At 52.8% G+C, this 20,802-nt stretch overlaps 1 protein-coding gene across 4 annotated transcripts; it reads right to left on the reverse strand.

Moving 5' to 3' along the window:
* Positions 1–813: 813 nt before the first annotated feature.
* Positions 814–20,722, reverse strand: SCN4B (sodium voltage-gated channel beta subunit 4). Of its 4 annotated transcripts, none has more exons than XM_032167556.2 (5): positions 20,438–20,722; positions 12,869–13,041; positions 11,650–11,878; positions 9,015–9,144; positions 814–4,589 (listed from the first exon to the last, which is right to left on the reverse strand). In XM_032167556.2, the coding sequence occupies exons 1-5, from the start codon at positions 20,496–20,498 to the stop codon at positions 4,496–4,498; spliced, it is 687 nt and encodes a 228-aa protein (XP_032023447.1). In that variant the 5' UTR covers positions 20,499–20,722; the 3' UTR covers positions 814–4,495. The 4 variants fall into 4 exon arrangements, with proteins under 4 accessions (XP_032023447.1, XP_032023448.1, XP_032023450.1 ...); XM_032167557.2 differs by lacking the exon at positions 20,438–20,722 and adding an exon at positions 13,370–13,703; XM_032167558.2 differs by lacking the exon at positions 814–4,589 and having other exon boundaries at positions 9,090–9,144; positions 11,804–11,878.
* Positions 20,723–20,802: the final 80 nt, after the last annotated feature.

The raw sequence follows: 20,802 nt of genomic DNA on the forward strand, positions 1-20,802 counted from the left end.
GATGGGAAGGTAGCAGGAGGTCCCAGGCAACAGGAAGTACCTGAAGACAGGAAAGTAGCTGCGTGGGGAACCCAGGTGGTGAATCCATTCAGGGCAGAAGCACAGCGCACAGTCTCTATAGCTGAGGGCTGGAGGAAGCAGAGCTGGCAGGGACACCTGCCGAAACTGATTCTGCGTACCTGGAGTCCTTGACGGAGAAGAGAGGGTCTTTCAACAAGCTCTTCTGAGTACTTAGTATCTGGAACCCTTTGAAATGCAGTGTGAGGTGAATCCATTGAAGAGAGGAATACGGTATGGTAAGAAATTGTGGTATGAGAAAGTCCAAGAATATAAGCAAACACCTACACTTTGGTACATATCCCCAGTTCTTTCCCAGGCGCTGGCCTTATGCCCAGCACCCGGAAACTCTTTGGAAGGTAGGCATTCATGTGAAGCAGATTTTACCTGGACCTAACTAACCCTGGGAAGGGAAGGAGAGAGCGAGCCTGGGGGAGGAGCTGTTGTGACATTTGTGGTGCCAGGGTCATGACCAAGGTCATCCATACCGGGAAGGCCCTGGCAATGATTTCAGTATTAAAGAGCCACGTTGCCAACTTCTCCAGAGAAGGTATGGGAATGGAAATGACCCAAACACCTGTGAATGTGCCAGACATTCTTAGGCAGTTTGCCTGTGTTATTTCACCTAGGCAGGTAACATTTTAGACACAAACAGATTGAGGCTCAGAGAAGGTAAAGAAACTTGTCCTAAGCACAGCTGGCAAGAAATAAAACTGGAACCCAACTCCCAACCAGTCAAAAATGGAAGTCCCCAAATCCCAAATTATTAAAGATAATTTTTATTTCATCCAAGGCAAAGCTAAATACAACTCTACAATGCAAAACTTGTTGTAGAGGCCAGACTGATTATATCCGTTTTGTGCTTGAACACGAGTCAGTGCTGGGTGTGTGTGCATCTGTGCCTCCCAGAGGCACTCGCACACCTGAGGCCTCCCAAGGCCTGTCGCTGCATCATTTGATCTATAGTTACATAGGAAAATTGACTATGGGTATTGTTGTCATCCAAGCCAGAGGAATAAACCATGCATAAGATAGTCAAAAGCACTGCATATCAGGTGGGAGGTGGGAGGGTAGGGACTCCAACCTGGGACAAAGTAAAGTAAAGCAAGCTATAGGATTTTTCCCGAGAAGTCCCTGCTCCTGGAACTCCCTACCGCCAGCCCTCTGATGGCAGCTGTCTGTAACAGTGAGATGAAGTCATGGAGTGACGGAATGCAGGAGCACGGTTGGTCTTCTCTGCCTTTAATTCTTTCTCAGTCTCCAGATGCCTCAACAGGCACAGCTCAGCCCAAGAAAGACGGCTCCTGAAATGTTCAGCATCTGCCCATCATGCATCACCCCTTCCATGCAGAGCCCACCCACTCCACAGTCACGCCGCCAAGTACCCACACTGCCTGTACACGCATGCATTTCCACACGCACACTCCACACAAGCACACCCCACCTCCTGCCATCTCAAAGCGTGCTCTCATGCCCTCACTCCACAAGAGCTCTGATCGGCCTGCTATATGTAGTCTGAGCCCCATCGGCTGCTCTCCCCAGGCCTCTCTAACATCAGGGGTTTATTCGGGCTGCCTTCTGTTCAGTTCCGACATGGGGAGAAGCCCAGAACCTGGAATGCTGATTTCATATTTTGTAGTCGATGAGGAGCTCGGAACTTCATCTTTAGTCTTGCTGCCATCACTCAGCGCAGCTGCATGCGCCCAGGTCTCTCAAGATCGACTTTGTAAGTGGCTCTCTCTAGCCCACAAGCCCTGGAAGCCACCATCAGAGATTTGCATGCACTGAGGTTCCACTTGGGGAAGATAGCTTTGCCCATATACATCCTAGTGCAAATCCATGCCAGTGTTTCTCCATAGGTATAATGTTGACATGAGACAGGATGATTCTTTGTTGTGGGGGCTAAATTTAACATTCTTAGTAGTGCCCCCAGGCATGGGGGCAACCAAAAATGCCCCCTCTACAATCTCAATCACATCTATTGAAAACCATCAAAAAAGAGCCATGGACAAGAAGCTTTAAGTATCAGAGTCAAGGTTTCTAATATTGCAAAGACTAAATAATTCCAAGGGGGTGGGATGGAAAGAAAGAGAGAGAGCGTGTGTGTGTGTGGTGGGGGGGGGTTTAGAGATGGGACATAGAGATGAAGACAGGACAGACTTGGAACTATCCCTGCAATTAATACCTGGCTTCCCAGATCCCTTTCCAAGCCAAAAAGATGTTTTTAGACAAAACTCACCACGCCTCACAACAGTCCTGTGAGGTAGGTAAGTATTATTACATCCATTTGGTAGATGGAAAGAGTTGAGCCCAGAGAAGCTGCATGATCCATCTAGAAATCAGCAGTAGACCCAAGGGAGGAAAGAGAGGATGGTGCCCTTCTTCTCCCTACTCTACATGCCTTGGCTTTCTCTTAAGACAGGAAGAGAAGCCCCAAGGTGCTCCACCTCTTCAAATGTCACCATTGAGAAGGAAGAAGAAAGCAGTTTTGCATGAAGGCAGCTGTAAGAAGTTTTCTGAATGGCTGGTGGCTCTGGTCTGTCTGCTCCCAAAGCTAGGAAAATCTGAACCCCAGCCCATGACAGGTTCTAGGTAGAGAAGAATGGGAGGCGCACAGGCAGATCAGATGGGGAACTGGTGAGCCCAGCAGGTTGGCTAAGGGACACTGGCCACAGCCACGGGCACCCTGCAGGTGCTACTGGTCCCCAGTCTCCCCCACCTCCACCCTCACGAGGCTTGCAGCTGCTTTTTGACAGGGAGAGCTCTGAGGTAGACCCCAAACTCTCTGAAAAAGAGGGCTACTCCTCTCTCATCCCTTCTAGGGGCCCAGAAGACAGGGCATCAAAAAATCAGTAAGGGAGAGAGGGATTGGAAGTAGATGGGCCGAGAGGCCTGTTACCACTTTTCCCTGCCATCCCTGGCCTCACCAATTCTGCCCCACAGGGACTCACGCAATGGGCTGCATCAGGAGATCTCACTCCCAACATCACCACCTCCCCCTAGGACAGGCTAGAAACCCCAATAGGAGCACCTGGCCGGTGTCTCCAAGATTCAGTCACTGGCCAATTCCAGCCTCATGGCTCCCTCTATGACCTTGGGGAGGGGAGAGCTGGAGAACCCTCACCAGCACCACGCCAGACTCTGCTGTTATGTCCGGACATACCGGCTAGAGAGGATGGGGTTAAGGGCTAGGACTCAGGACTAAGGCACAGTCTAGCCCCACACACAAGGGCTGTGCAAACCAGCTCTGGGAGAAGCAAAGGAAAACTGTGGGCACCCACTCCCTGCTCCTCCCCAACTCCAGGGTGGGAGGGGGTGGCCCAGCTGAGCAAGAAGCAGCTGGGAAACCCAAGGACCCCCTCATCCAAAGAAAGAGAGTCCCTGAGGCAAAGGCAGGCCCTTGACCCAGGGCTGGGAAATGAACAACCCTGGGGGCAGGGCGTGATGGAGGGCACGGAGGAGCGAGCCAATGGGAGGTTGGAGGGTGCAGCCTCTCAGGTAGGAGGGGGAGGAGCAGGGAAGAGCTGGGCTCAGGAGTGCCCAGAGTGGCGATGGTCTTGCCATGCCAGGGGAGGGGCTGCCAGCATTGGCAGCGATGGGGCGGGCATCCCAGAGGCCCAGGACACTGGCTCACTACCTCTGCGGCCCAATTCCCCAAGTAGAAATGCTTGGAAAGGCATAGGGAGCACTCGGGTGCTCCAGGAAGGCTCGAGGAGCCCCTTCCTGAGCCCTTCAGTAACCCAGAGAGCAGAGGAGCAGGCTAGGTGGCCATGACCCCCCAAGACCAAGGCGGCCAGCCCTGGTTGGGAGGGCTTAAAAACTCTGAGCAGGGGAGGGGATAGGCAGATAGGGTCCCGGGACAGGGGAAAGGAAGTTCCCTACTTGGAAGACTGTGGGGGATCTGGCATCCTATGAAGCCGAGGCAGCCTCTCACTGTGGGCCTGCCCCCATCAGCCTCCACCCCAGGTCTTCTCCAGAGGCCTCCAGCCCACTCCCATCTCCAAAGGAAGCCACCTCTTCCTACACCCCATCTCCAGGGCGCAGCTCTTAGGACAACCCTCACGGATCCTCCCAGTCTCCTGTGAAGAGAAGTATGGAGGAAAACTAAGGCCCTGATTGTGCAGGGTAGGGAGACCGAAGGAGACCCCATCTGCCCAGGTGTCAGGGGACCAGCCCCTCCACACCACCCTAGCCTCTCCTTTCTTTCTCCTGAATCTTCCACAGACCCCCTCCCCTGGCCATCCCTTGTCCCTGGGGAGCCCTGACTGGGAAGCAGATGGGCAGGCTGGGCAGGACTCTGGTTTCTTGTGCCCGGAAAGACTACAGTTTGAGCCAAGCAGCAGATGTCTCAGGCACATGGGTTCTACGGATGGGGCTCAAGCATCAGTTTCATCATCAGAAAGGGGGCTCCCTGCAGCTGCTCAGCCCGAAGCAGGGCTCACACTTTTGAAGGTGGTTTCTCCTCTGCCTTGGAGCCAGGCAAGCCGTTCTCCGTGTTGTCGTTCCCCGAGGAGCTCACGAGACACTCCTTCCTGGAGAGGGAGAGAGAAGGGACAGTGGTGAGGAGAGGAGCAAGAGTAGGGGGAGAATTGTGGCAGGAGCTGTGGGCCCTGCACCCAGCCCTGTGCCTCTCCCTGGCCTTCTACAGAGCTAAGGTAGCCAGAGGCCATGTCACCTAACCTCTCTGTACCTCAGTTCCCTCATTTGTGAAAGAGATGTATGGATGACACCTTCTGCGTGGGGTTGCTGGAAGGAGAAATGAGCACTTAGAAGAGTGCCTGGCATGTAGAAAGTTCTCAACTGGCCAGGCACAGTGGCTCACGCCTGTAATCCCAGCACTTTGGGAGGCCAAGGCAGGTGGATCACTTGAGGTTAGGAGTTCAAGACCAGCCTGGCCAACATGGCAAAACCCCGTCTCTACTAAAAATACAAAAATTAGCCAGGCAGCCGGGCGCGGTGGCTCAAGCCTGTAATCCCAGCACTTTGGGAGGCTGAGGCGGGCGGATCACGAGGTCAGGAGATTGAGACCATCCTGGCTAACACGGTGAAACCCCGTCTCTACTAAAAACACAAAAAATTAGCCGGGCGTGTTGGCAGGCGCCTGTATTCCCAGCTACTAGGGAGGCTGAGGCAGGAGAATGGGGTGAACCCAGGAGGTGGAGGTTGCGGTGAGCCGAGATCGCGCCACTGCACTCCAGCCTGGGGGACAGAGAAAGACTCCGTCTCAAAAAAAAAAAAAAAAAAAATTAGCCAGGTATGGTGGCGCGTGCCTATAGTCCCAGCTACAAGGGAGGCTGAGGCAGGAGAATCGCTTGAACCTGGGAGGCGGAGGTTGCGGTGAGCCGAGATCGTGCCACTGCACTCCAGCCTGGGCAACAGAGCGAGACTCTGTCTCAAAAAAAAAAAAAAAAAGAAGATTCTCAATAAAGCTTAGCTGTCACCTAGTTGTCTCAACATGGCAGAAAGCAAAGGGCACCAGGTGCTGTTCCCAGGGGTCAGTTCCCAGGCTGTGCCACGCCAGGGGGAGGGGTCCAGGCCAGCAAGGAGTATGCTGAGGACACAGAGTCCCTCTCCCCAGGGTCCCCCAGTCCTTCCTCCCTGAGCTCTCTGTGACCAGAGGTATTAAGAGAAGAACAGAGTCCATGGAAGGGGCAGAGCAGGCAGTGGGTTTGGCTTCAAGGGTGACAGGTCTGGGCAGAGTTTGGTGGGATGGAGCAGAAGACAGCAGGAAGGAGAGATGGTCAGATGGGAAGACACCTCCCGGGAGCCGTTCCACCCTGACCGCCCTGAGCTGGACATGCTCTGACTTCAGTGTGTCCCTCCTCCCTGACACCTGGGCAGTGTGTCCCTCCTCCACAGCAGTGCCCAGGCTGGGCACACAGAGCTCCCCAGGGAGCATCTGCATCCCTCTGAGCTTTCTGCTCATGAAAATGGCCAAGTCTTTCACAGCTGCCACAACTAAACTACATCCTATCCTCACCCTGGGCTTGGGCAGCTGGGTTTGAGGCCTTTGAGAAGGACTGAATATTTTGTCCTCATTAATTTCATCTTGCGACATCTAGTTCCTAACTCCAGCCTATCAAGATCTTCCTAGATCCCTTTTTTTTTTTTCCAACATAGTCACTAGGCTTCTGGAAGTTTGATAAATATGACACCCCTAGTGTACTTCAAATGTTAATAATAACAATGAACAGGCAGAGCCCTGTGGAATACACTAAAGACCTGTATTTGGATGGACCCATCTCTCTCTCTCTCTCTCTGTCTGTCTCTATACCTAAGGTATAGTTAACCCAGCCAATTACGACCCACCTAACTGTATTCCATGCAGTCCATAATTCTCCACTGAGAACCTACTGGGTACCAGGCACTGTGTCGGAAACGTGCACTCTCCTAGGGGATGTGACATTAAACAAGTGATTGTGACACACTGTGGCAAATAACAGGATGAGGGATGTAGGAAGGAGGGACCCAACCTAGGAAGCCTCCTCCTAGGAGTCAGGGAAGGCGTTTTGGAAGTATACCTTAAACTTCCAAGCTTCTTTGAAACCAAGAAAGATGAGCAGGAAAAGAGAGAGGGTAAATTCCAGACAGAGGAAACAGCACCCACGTTTCAAAATCAATGGTGAGATGCTGTCCAGTACCTCCCTGTTCTTGAGAAGCCACTGTCTCTGCTGTAATGCGGGCATTCCCTGCCACTCCAAGGACTCCCTCAGGCTTCCCTACAGCCTATCCCCTGCCCCGAGGCTCTCCCACCCAATCCCTCCGCCCACCATGGCCAGATCCTTTTTACTGTGCTCTCTGATCGTGCCAGGGCCCAGCAAGCCCTTGCCAGCTCCCCTGAGTCAGAAGTCAATCACAGCCTGGACTCCCAGGTCCCCAACACCCTCTGCAGGCTTTTTTTCTCCTCCCCGCCCACCTCACCATACCCGGCTCTCTCAACAAACAAAAACCTTGTTCTCCAGACACAAGCCCACTTCCCAGACTCTCTGCCTTGGCTCTCAGTGGTGCCTCCATCTGGAAGAATCTTCCTTTCACTCTCCCCAGGGCTTAAGTTATATTCATCTTGCAAGGCCTGCCACAAACACCCATTCAGCCAGAAATCCTTGCCCAGAATTTCACCCTGTCCTGAACCCCCACAGCAGCATTGTATCAAACATTGCTGGCACTGATCCCCTCTACCTTGTATTACATTTATTTGTATACACATTTATTTGTATCTTGTCTTCTTTAGTTCAAGGCAGAATCTCATTCCTTCCATAATTTCCTACAGCATCTGGCACAGTGCCTTGCACACAGTGCCTCAAAAACAGCCACAAAATGAACAGATAAATGAAGGAACTCTAGATATGGCCAATGAGTCAGTAGGACATCCTGGCAATGGTTTAAGCTTTGAAGCCAAATTAGTCAGAGTTCAAATCCCAGCTCTATCACTTACTAGCTGTGTAACCTTGAGCAAGTCACTTCACTACTCTCAGCCTCACTTTGCTCAATTGTAAAATAATAATTACGGGTAGTGTATAAAATTGCCTGGTGGAATTCCTAACATATGTTAGGCATTTCATGAGTGACAGGAAGTGGTATTTTCCAGAGCAATCTCCTGTTCTGCCAGTGCCCTATCAAGAAGACATCTAGCATTCCTTTTTTTTTTAAGAGATGAGGTCTTGCTAAGTTGCCCAGGCTGGACTCAAACTCCTGGGCTCAAGGCATCCTCTTGCCTCAGCCCCCCAGGTAGCTGGGACTTCAGGCACGCACATCAAAGCTTAGCATGTCTTGTCTTTGATAAACCCACTGTGGCTCTGAAGGACCACTGTTGTCTTTTCTAAGTGCTTTTAAACCATATATTGACAAATTTGTTCTCCATCCATCGATAATAAGACTGGTTATGAAAAACAGAACCTAATCAAGCTCCACACTTCTAGCCTCTCTCAAGATCACCAAAACCCTCACAGCCTCTGGCCACAAGGCAGGAAGACAACCCTTGAGCTCTTCATCGACGACCCAGTTCTGGGGTCCTCCCCTGCTCCCCAGCCCCGACGCTGCTACCTGTACGTCCTCTCCCTACCTCTAACTTCCATCCCCTCTTTGCAGAGTAAGTTCTGCCCTTTCTAGTGGAATTCCCTCTTCTCAGCAGAGCAGCATTCCCTCTTCTCAGCAGAGCAGAATGTTTCAGCAAACAGAAGCAGAGCAGTTCTCCCTTCTCTTTGCATCTCGTGGTTACCATCACCCTCTCTGTTCCAATGGGAAGCCATCTCTTCACATCTGTCTTGCTCAGAACACAACTTTCAAATGCCTTTTCCCTGCTCTAGTTTTGCAAGGTTCTCCACATGCCGCTCTGGAGCCTGTCTGATACTGTTCCAAAAACTCTGGGCCTGAGGGTTGCACCCTCCGTACCTCCCCCATCTTCCCTCCCCTTCCCCTTATAGATGTCTATTTTTATACCTGAACTTATCCTAGGGCTCCCTGGGAGGCCATATCTGCCTTTTCAAACTTTTTAAATATCACCTCCATCTGAATTTTCAGAAATTCCTAACAGAAGAATTTCGCTCCCATCTCCCTAGAAGGGTCTTCCCATTTTAGAGTCTCTGTACACGGAATCTTACATTTTCTCTGTTTTTTCAAAGGCTTCTTAAGTCCTTTGGTAAGGCTCTCGGTTGGGTGGTACAAATGGAAAGAGAGGCTAATGGGACGAGAAGGAAGACAGTGGGATGAGGAAGAGCAGGTGGCTGGCGTTTGTGTATTCAATGAACGTATTCAATACATATTGGGAGGATGGGGAGGGGGGAAAGCGATGAGGAAGGGGCTGAGAGTTGGGGACGGGGTGGCAGGGATAGAACACAGAGCAGTAGGAATGGGAATGAGGGGAACGAGGAGGCAGGTGGAAGGCTGAAAGCTGGTGGGGGTAGATGAGAGGGTGGTGGGTTGCTGGGAGGACAGGAGCGTGCTCCAGATCAACTCACTTCTTCTCCCGTGTCTTCTTCAGGATGAAGATGATGAGTTTCTTGATCAGCAGGATGAGGATGAGGAGCCCAATGACCCCGCCCACGACAGCCAGGATGATGAGTGTCACTGTGTTGTCCACTTCTTCCACTGTGTGGCCCGAGTAGGGAGGAAAGGGAAGGCACAAAGGGAGCAGGAGTCAACCTGGAGTTGAGCACCGTGGCAGTGCAAGGGCCATGTAGCCTCCACCCCCTGGCATCTGGGGCACATCTACTCCCAGACCCCCAGCCCTCCCCAGGCCTGCAGCGGGAAGCTGGAGAGGCAGAGCATGGCATCTATCAGGCTGGGGCTCACACAAGGGGCCCTCTCCCCTGCCCTGCACATGCCCTCCCACAGATGCACTCACACAAGCTCTGGAATAAATCAGAATTGGAGCCCAGAACACTCAAGTTTGAGTGGTGACTTGATCCCCAAATTGCCAGGTGAAAATTTCATTGCCTCTTTCTAGACCTCCTTTGCTCACATAGAAAAAATTAAGAACCTCCCTATGATACCTCTTAGACGGTGAGAAGACTTTGGAGTCAGATAGTCTGAATTTTAAGTATGGGATTTAACTGTCACTAACTAGCTGGCGATGTTGGGCAGGTCATTGAACCCTTCTAGCCTCGGTTTCTTCATCTGAAAACTGAACTCCTGACTGCTTCCCGGACCTGCTCTACCCACAGTCTTCCTCCTCTCCACCGAGAACAACTTTATCCTCCCAATTGCTGTAACCACAATCCTTGGAGTCTTCTTTGGTGCCTTTTATTCAAATGCTTTATCCAAGCTACCTGAGAATCCTGACAGCTCTAACTTTAAAAAATTCCAGAATCTAATGGCTCACAATCTCCCTGGCCCTGGCCCAAGCCACCTCTTGCATGGATGTCTGCAATTGCTTCCTAACTGATCTCCTCCCTCTATCATCTATTCTTGGCATAGGGGCCTGAGTGAACCTGTTTAGGCCTTAACTCCTCTGCTCCCAGGGGCTCTCACCTCATTCACCCTTCCAGTAGGGTGGTTACACAATCTGGCTTGATCTGACTCATCTCTCACTCCTTGCCCTGCTCCAGCACTAGCCTGCTGTGATTCTTCACGCATCTGCCTCAAGGCCTTTGCACTCACTGTTCCCTCCCTATCTTCCCAAAGACGCCCTCATGGCTCCTCTCTCACCTCCTTCAAATATCCCCACTCTATCGCCTTTTCCAGAGAGCCCTTCTCTATTCACCCTGCTGGCACCCCATCTTTCTTTCCTGCTTTATTTTTTCTTCTTAACACTAGCCATGTTCTCCTCTACAATATCATTTTTCTTCTTTATTTTCTATTGTGTATCTTCATACACAGAAGAGGAGGAAGGTAATCTCCATAAAGGCAGGAATTTGTCTATCTTGTTCGTATCACATCCTCGGAACCTAGAATAACGTCTGCCCCATACAAAGTGCTCAGTAAATATTTGTTGAACAGATGGATGAATGAATCCATACAGATGGAGAGACGATCCACCTCAAGGGAGCTGGTGAGGAGCAAAGGAGCTAAAGTCAATGACAGCACCTAACTCGGGACCTGGCACCCAGAAATGCTCCACAAATGCGGGTTCTCTTCCTTCTGAAAAGGCTGAGCACAAGCCGGGTGACAGGAGCCCAGACGGAAAGGAAGAGGTGACACCATAGGCAGACCTACAACTCTAGGCTCAGAAAAGCTGATTGGATAACCTCTGGCTCCGTCCTTGCACACTCAAGATTGAACTCACGGGTGTCTCCCTCTCCAGGGACTCAGTGTCATCCAGGAGAGCAGCAAACCCCCGGTACACACGAAACGCAGCAGAGTCAGGATCCTTGAGCAAGCCCCCTTCCCTTTTTCTCTCTGCTTCTGCGCTTCCCTAGTCTTCCAGGCTCCTCCCCCCTGTGGGGCCGCACCTCACTTCTCCAGCCCTGGTTATCATATCCTCCTTCTCTAACCATACCAGGTCCGGTCAGGGACCACCTGGCTCCTTGTCATATGCACCCTCCTTGTATGATTGGTCCTCCTGTGTCAGACTGGAATCCTAGGTAGGATGTAAGCCCCCAGGGGACAAGGGCCATGTCTTACTCCATCTCTGTTGTTTTCGCCTCTACTGGCAGATGTATGCATCATGTTCTGCCCATTCTAGCTATTTATTTGTCTTCTGTCCTACCTTGTACTGTGAATTCCTCAAGGAAGAATGTAATGTATCACTCATAGCACTTTTCAGTCCAGTGTCTGACATTCAATCAATTTTTGCTAATGGAATACCCCGTGGTATTAATAATCAGTATACACGGAGAAAACCTTACTAGCCACAAAACACTCCCAGGTAGCTTCTCTAACCACAACTCTAGGAAAATGAAGCCATATTCCCATTTTACAGATGAAGAAAACGAGGCTTAGAGAGGCTAAGAGTATTTCATAAGCGATTTGGTAGCAGAATAAGTGTTCAAGCTGAGCTCTTCTAGCTTTTAGATGTAACTCCAGCAGCTCTGGAAAGTGTAAAGCAAAAGAAAACACCAACACTGTCCATTTTGCCATTTCACTGTGATGCTGGGTTGGGTGCCTCCCAAGTCCTTCCCACTCCACTGCCCTGTGCCAGCCCCTACTGCATACGTCTATCAACGACTTGGAGGAAGATGGTGGCGTGGTGCTGGAGATTATTCTCCTTGGGGTTCTTCACATGGCAGGTGTATTTGCCCGTGTCGCTGAACTCCAGGTCCCTCAGCACAATGGAAATGTTGTTCATCTTCTCCTTAGTAGAGCCTACCAGAGCGATGCGGTCATCGTCTTTCAACGTCACCTTGGGGTCAGACTTCTCATTCTTCACAGTCCCCTCTATGAGCTGGTGGAGGAAGGGGGTTGGGGTGAGAAAGTAGCCAAGAAAGAATCAGGGTCCTCAAGGGTCATGACATCGCACCAGCCCACTCCTTGGGTGCTTCCTCTGTCCAGGACCAGGAAGAGCCTGCAGTCACACCCTGCTCCTTCCCCCGTGGTTTCCTCTTCCAGCGTAAATAGCTCTGCCTGTCTAACCTGAATTTTACTTGTTTCAGGCTAAACCCATTTCCTTTTATTAAGGTCTCCCTGGAATGCAGCACAGCTCTTACTGCTCTCTTCATAAAAGCCTTTTACGTAATGACTCCTGCAAACACCGCACTCATCTCCCTCTGTCAACTCCCACCCATCCTTTGCTGACACCATGTCACCTGCCCAACTGAATTTTGGCCCCCTATCAAGACCTGGATCAATCCCACAGCTCTGCCCGTCAGCACCCTCTGAGGTCAGCATTTAATTATAACCAGAGTTGGTCTCTTGTGGCTTCCCTGTGAAAGTCTCAGGATCCCCCACTAGACTGTAGAGTGAGTACAATCTAGTGAGTTCACTCCCACCCCCACCGCAGCCGCGCCAATGCTCCTGCAGCTCTCCCTCTCCTCCTCTCTCCTTTCCCTGCCAGTCCAGCTTCTCAGCCCTTCCCTCATTCAGACTCTTCTCATTCCCTCTCTCCAAGCTTTCCAAGGCCTTTCTCTCTCCTGTTTGTTAGACTAAACTATTGATTTTTAGACAAGCAATCCAAGCTTCGGGTGTTTCTTAAGACCAGACAGAGGACTCTAGCCAAGAATTCCAACAGTCCCCGAATTCTGGCAACACGATCTAAGCATCTCTCCCAGTTACATCCTTCCTTGCAGGCTCTGAAAAGAATACTGGGAGAAAGGGTGGCAAAAGGTAGATTCTGGGGACCATCGCAGTGGGTCTCAGTCCAGAAGGGACCAGAGCCTGGGAGGCGAGGCATGGGTGAGGGAGGCTGGACTGTACTGTCCTTCCTCCAAATACTTACAATCTTGAATGCGTCACTGCTGTTGTAGGTCCACCGGAAGTGGAGGTCCTCGAAGCCAAAGCAGCTGGAGAAGGTGCAGGGCAGCAGGATCTCCGTGCCATTGACAGCGTAGATGTTGGTGGCCTTCCCCACAGACACCTCCAGCGACAGGGTTACGGGGAGCAGGAAGAGGCCTGTGTAAGGAGCACCGCCTCCCTTAATAAAACCCCACTAAAACAGCCTGGAGCTCTGCAAGGGGATGCTTGGGCGGGGCGGAGTGGCTTGGCCGGGCAGGTAGGTCTCTATCACCCTCAGTGCCAACTTCGGGAGGATGGCTCTCTACTCCAATCAACACTGCCTGGGCCACCTTCCATCATTCTCTATTTCTCCCCTGGAAAGGACTGAATTCTGGACCAGGGAGTAGCCCTTGTTGCGCTCTGGATGACCACCAGGGGTCACCCCAACCCAAGGAAACAAAGGCCGGGCCACTGCCGCGAGCCGCGCCCCCGCTCCGCCCCTCACCTGGGGACGCAGTGCCTGGAAGCGCTCCTGCCGCACCCACTCCAGGACGCGCAGGGCGGGCTCCCTTCTGTGTGCAGGGGAATTCCCCTAGGACAGTGCGCGCCTCTCGCCAGGTTTTCAGGACTGACGGGCTGGGCGGTCGAGGAGGGGGAAGAGCCGGGTGCCGTAAGGTGAAGAAGAGAAACGCTGCCGCCGCAGTCCCGGGCCGCCGTCCAGTAGCCTCTCGTTCCCCCGCCCTGGAGGCTCCTCCCTGGTCCCCAGGGGCAGAGAGGTAGAAGGACACGTTCGGGCTGAACCTCGCTGGGCCAGCCGAGTCCGACGCCCTCTGGCCGCCAAACGGGACCCTGGGAACCGCGGGAAGACGGCCCGGCGCGGGGGAACACTGCGGGGGTGGGGACCGACGCGGAGCTTGGAGCTTGGCACCCGGCACCCGCGGGGGCGCGCTGGCGCAGCCAGGGTGGGAAAGTCAGTGGCAGAAGTCACCCTGGGGAGGGATTCCGGGCCAGCCGGAGTGCACGCGCGCGGGGGCGGGACGGGAAGGGCGCCGGACCCGCGGTCCCCTCCTGAGCCCGGCAGCCCGGCCTCCTCGCCACACTCCGCCCCCTCGTCCCCGAGCGCCCCCAGGCTTACTTCTCACCCTTCCAACCTCCGCCCCAGCACTCTGATGCGGCCCCCTCCGCTGGGACGAGGCCTCTCCACTCACGGCCTCCGAACTCCCGCTCCGGAGTCCTTGTAAGGGGGCCTGGTTCCCCGCCACCCCGCCCCCCCCCCCCACACACACACCCAGTCCTGCAGATGCCTCAAGGAAACCCCACTCGCCTCAAGGTCGGTGGAGGCGGGGGCGGGGAGGGTGTCCGGAAGTGGATGCCTGCCTCACCTCGTCCCTGGAGGACACTGGCACCTTCCACCTCCACTCTCAGGAAGGCCCTCTGTTTTCTAACTTAATTCCCTGTTCTGCATCATAGACCTCTTGTTTTGCCCCCACCGGATGATAATGCGTCTGAGCAATGCTTTTCAAATGACAGAAAAGGATCTCCAAGGAGATCAGGCAGCCCTGCTCGCTCAGCTTCTTCCTGTGCCCTTAGCTTCTGATGACAAAGTGAAGTGCTCATAGCCCCCAGCCCTAAAATCACACCCCGTGGTCCAGTAACCCCATGGTGATTCGGCCACTGTCGATAACGATAGTAATAGCTGATATTAACTGAGCATCTACTATGTGCCAGGCATATTTCATCCTCATGGCGTGTCCTATGAGTCACGTACTATTATAGGTCCACATTGTAGGTGAGACAACTGAGCCTAGAGAGGTTATGTAACTTGCCTAAGAGACCCAGATCTGCCCACCAGGGCTCCAATTAGTGCTGGGAAGTTATTTCAATTAGCCTTCATTTTTGGTCAGCTCCTAGGATTTGTGGCCAGCCAGGATTTGTTCTAGAGCCATGGTTTTCAAACTTTGAGAGTGCATCGGAATCCCCTGGAGAACAGTTACGGCTGGCTCCGCCCAGCCCCTGGAGTTCTGATTCAGGTCTGGAGTGGAGCCTGAGCTTTTACGTGTCTAAAAAGTTCCCAGGGAATGCTGTGCGCAGGGACCACACTTTGAGAACCACGGTGCGAGAGGATTTGTGCATACTAACTCTGACTTTTATTAGAATGCTCAAAGGCAGGTATAATGTTCCCATTTTATATATGATGAAATTGAGGCTCAGAGAGGTTAAGTTGACTTGCCCAGGGCCACATAGTAAATGGTGAATTTGAGATTGAGCAGTTACTGTAGGATAGGAGAGCTATTTTATATACACTGTCTCATTTAACCCTCATCATAATCCTATAAGTTAGTATTTTTATTCCCAATAAACAAATGAGGAAACAGGCTTAAAGAGATTACCTTGCTCATGGCCACACACCCAGTGAGTGGCACAAGCAGCGTTCAGATATTAGCCCCCCTTCCAGCGCTCTGCGACCAACCACACTCTCCAAGAAAAACACTGCTACCAGGGCTTAGCACTCCATAGAACTTCTGCCTTTCTGTTTACCTCTGCCCTCCTCCGCCCTATCTGCCCCAGAGGTCTAGGGACAGAAGCCAGACACAAGATCTCACTCTCCAGTCTGCGGCCAGCACTAGAACCTTCTGGTGGGAGACACCAACTCTGCTTCCCACTCTCCATAGCCCCCACAAACAGGAAGTGAATGCAGAGGAGTGGACAGGGAAGCTGTCAGACAAGGCGGCTTCCTGATAGCTAATGGCCTCCCTCAGGGCACCAAGGAGTGTGGCAGCTCCTCCTCATCAGCATACCGGTCGAGGAATCAGGGTCCTGGAGGAGATGGGGGAACTCAAATCGGTGCCCAAATCTCCCCACCTCAACCCCAGCCAGAAAGAGATATTCAAGAGCACAAAAGATGCATGCGAAAAGGGAAATCTTGTTGGTTGCTTTAAATAGAAGCAAAAACAAGCAAAAGATGGGTCCAGAAGAGAGGAGACACTGTATCTTTAAGGTCTGGCTCATGACACTGTACACATTTCTGCCAGGGTTGTGTGCGCCTATGTGGATGACTTAACTCCAATACACTCAGGTCTCTGCGAGTGAAGCATTGCCATTTCCTCAGTAGCTGGGAGGGGAAAATGAAAACCAGCAGAAATGGTTTCACAGAGTCCAGAGCCCTGCCCGAGTGAAAGCATCAGAGAGGGTGGGCGAGCCTGGCTTCTTCAGTGCACAGCCCTCCCAGCTGGGAGTCATGCAGTCCTGCCAGTTATGTCTGGGAGGGTCATGCACGAGAAAGCCGAGGGGCCTGCCTCCCATTGAACTCAGTGTCTCCTATGAGGCTGCTGTGGGGGAGAGGGGGGAACCAGGAGCAGGTGTTGGTCCACAAAGGCCACCGGAGGGCTGCTTCAGGATGACCAAGTCCAGAGAGGACTGGTGAGCATGCGCAAGGCAGGCCCCACTCTGCCAGCTGACCTTGAGAAAGTCAGAGGTGCCACATCCGGTGTGCATATCCCCAAGCCAGGGTAGGGATGCCTCTTTCCTACTTCTGAAGCTTGGTGTGAAGCCAAAACGGGAGATTATAAAACACAAGAGGGGCTTCCGTGCCTGGGCACCCTGCAGGGAGAGGAGGGTGGTATTTGAAAGGGGAGCAGGGGACAAGGGTGTCCCTCATCACAGGTAACCAGGGCACCCCTAGCTTCCCTGAATAACCAGTGTCAGCCAAGAATGTCTCCAGGCCATTCCCACATTGATCTGTATTTTCACCCTCTACCACTTCTTGGCTTATTTCCATGTGGCCGTTTCCCTGGAGTAAAGAAAGCCTTGCTTTGCTGTTTTCTAAACTTAATTCTAGAATGTTAAAGTGTACATGTGTGTGTTTGAAGTGGGGAGGGCCTCTTTCTGGCATTGTGGAATTGAGGAACAACTCTTCCCAGTCATGATCCCGTGGAATTCCATCCTGAACCCCAAAACCTTGCTTTTCCTCACGAAAAAGCCACTCTCAGAGCAGCCATTTTCTTTGCCTTCTCTGAAGTCCTGGCCCCCTGCCATCCCCATCTGGGGTTTTGTCTGAGGACTGACTCAGGATCACTTTTGTTAAAGTGGAAAAGTATTCAGCACATGCAAATCATATTATTAAATATTCACACCGGCAGGAATCTTATGGCAGCTACCATATATCCCAAGGCAAATGTGGAAGCAGGAAACATTCCACCACCTTTTCCCACATGCAGTGATCACTCACAGCCACCCCAGGATGGGGGGGGAAAGAGGGGCAGGCTGGTACCCACTCTAAGTATAGCTGTGAGGGCTTGCTGGCATGGCAAGTGGACACACGGCTGACTTTAATAGGGAAGCTAATACACTCTGGCCCAGGGAGAGTTAGAAAGGCTCAAAGTTAGAGCTGGGGGGCAGAAAGTGGGCCGAGGCCAGCAGGACAGGACCCCTCCTGGGGTGCAGGCTCTGGGGGCTTTGGGAGGCAGGGCTGGGCCGGGTAAGGCCCCTGGGCCCAGAGACAAAGGAAAGATTTCAGCTCCCTCTCCCTAGGCAACCTACCTGCTTCCTGCCCATCCCCAGGAGCTTTGCTGGTATGAAAGCATGCCCCCGAGACAGCATGGGATGCTCAATGAAACCAGCTTTGCAAACAAGTTCCAGCAGCATGCCTGTCCCTCCTCTTACAGGCCAGAGAGCAGGTTGTGTTGGCACGGCCCACCCCTGGCTTACGCAGAGATCCCTACACCTCCTTGAGGACTGGCAGCAGGGCAAGGTCGTCCGCTGTGCCCAGTCTCCCTCTCATGCTGATCCCACCAGAAGGGGGCCAGTCATAAGAGCTTTGGGACTCCAGCCTTCTCTCTCAGGTGCCCCCACAGGCTTGCACCTCCAGCAGGTTCAGAAGGAGAACTAAGCATGTTTTCCAGATTCGAACCCAGGATTCCAGATTCAAACTCCCTCCACTTCTCCCCTTTCCTTTCTTCTTCTCCACAGTCTCCTTGCTCCCTCTTTCCTTTTTCTTCCTCTGAGTGGGACTGTGCACCCTCTCCTTAACTGCATTCTCATTAAACAAGCCCTTAATAAATACACACCAGGGGAAACAGGGTTGTGCAACAGAGCACCCTCACAAGTGATAATTAAACACAGATCACAGCAATTAAGTAAATGGGGTAACAAGGAAGGAGTGGGCAGGACAGAGATATTACCAGTTACATGCTTAGGAAGAGATTGGAAAGCACATAAACCTCAAAGGCAATAATACGGCCTTGGAAACTGCTTCTCAGTTTAAGAAAAGGGCATTTTGTTAGGTTATCAAAAATCACTTTGGTCTCAGTCTATGAGAATGGGTTTGATACGGGGAGAGGGGAAGAGGACTCCTGGGAGTTCACTGCTCTGTACCCAGTCTCCGAAGCTGTGAAAACAGCAGCTCTAGGCCCCTCAAGTCTTTATCCTTCCACGCCCATGCCCCAGAGCCTCATTTACTCCTCAGCCCTAAGCACAATTGCTTTTTACCTTCCCCCTCACCAGACTTAAGTGGGAAGCAGCGTGGTGTGACAGAGCCCAGGAAACTCAGATTCTGTCCCACTTGGCCATCAATTGGCCATGCGCCCCTAGACAAGTCACCATCCCTCTCTGGACCATGACTTCCTCATCCCTAGGAGAGTTCTGTGCTCTGCTTCACAAAGTCCCTGCCAACTCTGATGCTCCCAGGGAACACCTCCAGTTGGCTGTCCAGTCGTCTCTGTGTCTCCCCCACTGGACTGAGAGCAAGGATGTCATCTATGTCCCAAGCTCAGACCAATGCCCCTGTGAGGGCTCAGTCAGTGTTACCTGGTCAAGGGCCAAAGGGACTTTGGTTGGAGTCCCTCTGCAGACCAGAGGGGCAGGGGACAGAGCAGATGAGGCCAGTCCTGGGGCCTGCAGGTCTCCCACCTACAAGTCACTCTGCTTTCTCCTGGGCTCCCAAAGGGTAGCTCAGAAATTCATCTAAACCTACATCAATAGGCCTTAGCCCCTACCTGGTCTATACAGCTGAACAGTCCTTGGAGAAGGTGGGGCTTCCACCTGGAGAAATGTACCAAGACTGTGCCCACAATCCCCCTTACACATGTGCACACACACACACACACACACACACGCACATCATTTTCAGGGCCCTCTTGGTTGCCCACAGAGGCCTGGTTCTATGAGTATTCTAACAAACAAGGGACTGGCATCCCACCACCCAGGAAGATAAGCCAGAGGTGTGAAGTGGGGTAGTTTAATGACTGTCGAGTTTGAATTCCTCAGTGATCCTTTACCCCTGCCATTGCCACCACGGGGACCTGGGCTGATCTGAGATGGGATGAGGGGAAGTAGCACGGAATGGCACTGTGCCCACCCTGTGAAAAGGAGCCTCAGGCCTCACTGAGGCCCACTTCATTAAAGTCACTGTGAAACCAGCATGAAATCTGTGCCAAAGGTAAGGAGAAAACAAGGGTGTCTTCCATCTAGCGGTATGGAGGTAAATAAACATCCCAAGTACAAGAAATACTCTCTCCCCTCTTCACCACCAGGCACCAACCTGCTAGATCTGCACACAGTTTACATTCGCAGAAACAGTAGCCACTTCCCTCATAGGCTTCTGTCTCCCTGTTTTCAGCACAAATACCTACACCGTGTGTCTTACCCAATGCAGGGAGCTGCCAAAAGCCAAATCTGACCAATAGAAACAGGAAGAGATGCCGTTGCCGGAGATAGAGTCGGCTTACATTAAAGTCTGGCTATGATTTATGAGGAGATTACATCCTGGACGAATAAATATCATTCCCTAATCTCTTGGAGTTTGACACTCAAAACTCTCATGTGCATATTAATAGATATTAATAATGCTTCTTCCTCCGTGTCCTCTGGACATGTCTCCTCTGTCTCCATATTCACTCCAAAAATGAAGAGCCAGGAGCAGGTCAAACAGGTCTTCCCTACAGAATCTCTTTGTAGGAAGAGACGAGGCTGTTCCTAAAGGGCCTTGAATGATCCCGCAAGCCCCTCCAGCCCCTTCCAGGTTTCAGGTGCTGCTGTAGAGAAGGCAGTGGCTCCTGAGGGAGGTAGAGGGCAGAGGAGCAAAGCAGGAAAAGGGTCCAGGAAGAAGGGGACTCCCCCACCCCCAACTGGTGCATGCCTGGTGCCTGGGAAACAAGCAAACGGCTCTGGGCAGGGATGGAAACCACCATCCCAACAGTCACACGTGCAACCCACCTGGTATCCCCTGCACTCAAGCCACGGACCCCCTCCTCCAGCCTCCTGAACCTCTGAACTCTGGAGACCCGCGCTGCAGCCCCAAGATCCAGCTCCAAAAACCTGGAGCCGAAGGTGCCAGAGACAGCAAAAAAACTAATCCTGAGACTGGCGGGCTGATGGGGTAGAAAGGGACGCACACGGTCCCCAGGGAGCACAGCCTATGAACCAGGGGGGAACCAGGCAGGAAGCCGGCGGCCACCATCCTCATTCCGTGCGGCACTCCAAAGCCCACCCTATCCAAGGCATCTTCCTTCTCGAGTGTCCCCTTCTCTGGGGGTGGGAGGAGGCAAGAGAAGAGACCAAGCTGGGGCTGCCTTACCCAAAAGCCCAGTGCCCAGCCATCTCGCCGGGGCTTTGCCTCCGTCCCCAGCCCCGGGCATAATCCTGTTCTCTCCGGAGCGCGCGGGGGTCGCGGGGATGGGATACGGGGCACAGCCGCGCTCTCCGCCCGAGGTCGGCGTTCGGCCACGAAGCTACTCCGGAGCTCTGCGCCGCCGGTCGGGGCTCGGGAAAGTTAGCGGGCAGAGAGCGAGAGGAGGGGGGGGGAGGGAGGGAGCGGAGGGGGAGGCGCGCTCGCCCGCTGCTGGGAGCCGGCTGCTGGAGCGGCGGCGGGAGGGAAGGAGGAGGGGGAGCTGGAGCAGGAGAGGGAGGAAGACGGAGCGAGGGCAGCGGCGAGCGAGGCTG

This window comes from Hylobates moloch, unplaced genomic scaffold, assembly GCF_009828535.3.
Source record: "Hylobates moloch isolate HMO894 unplaced genomic scaffold, HMol_V3 SCAFFOLD_11, whole genome shotgun sequence".
NCBI lineage: Eukaryota > Metazoa > Chordata > Mammalia > Primates > Hylobatidae > Hylobates > Hylobates moloch.

Coding starts and splice junctions, on each gene's coding strand:
- SCN4B (XM_032167556.2), bottom strand. CDS start 20,498: ATGCCCGGGGCTGGGGACGGAGGCAAAGCCCCGGCGAGATGGCTGGGC. Junction 11,879..12,868: donor GCAGTGACGCATTCAAGATT/GTAAGTATTTGG, acceptor TTCCTCCACCAG/CTCATAGAGGGGACTGTGAA. Junction 4,590..9,014: donor AAGAAGACACGGGAGAAGAA/GTGAGTTGATCT, acceptor CTCCCTCTCCAG/GAAGGAGTGTCTCGTGAGCT.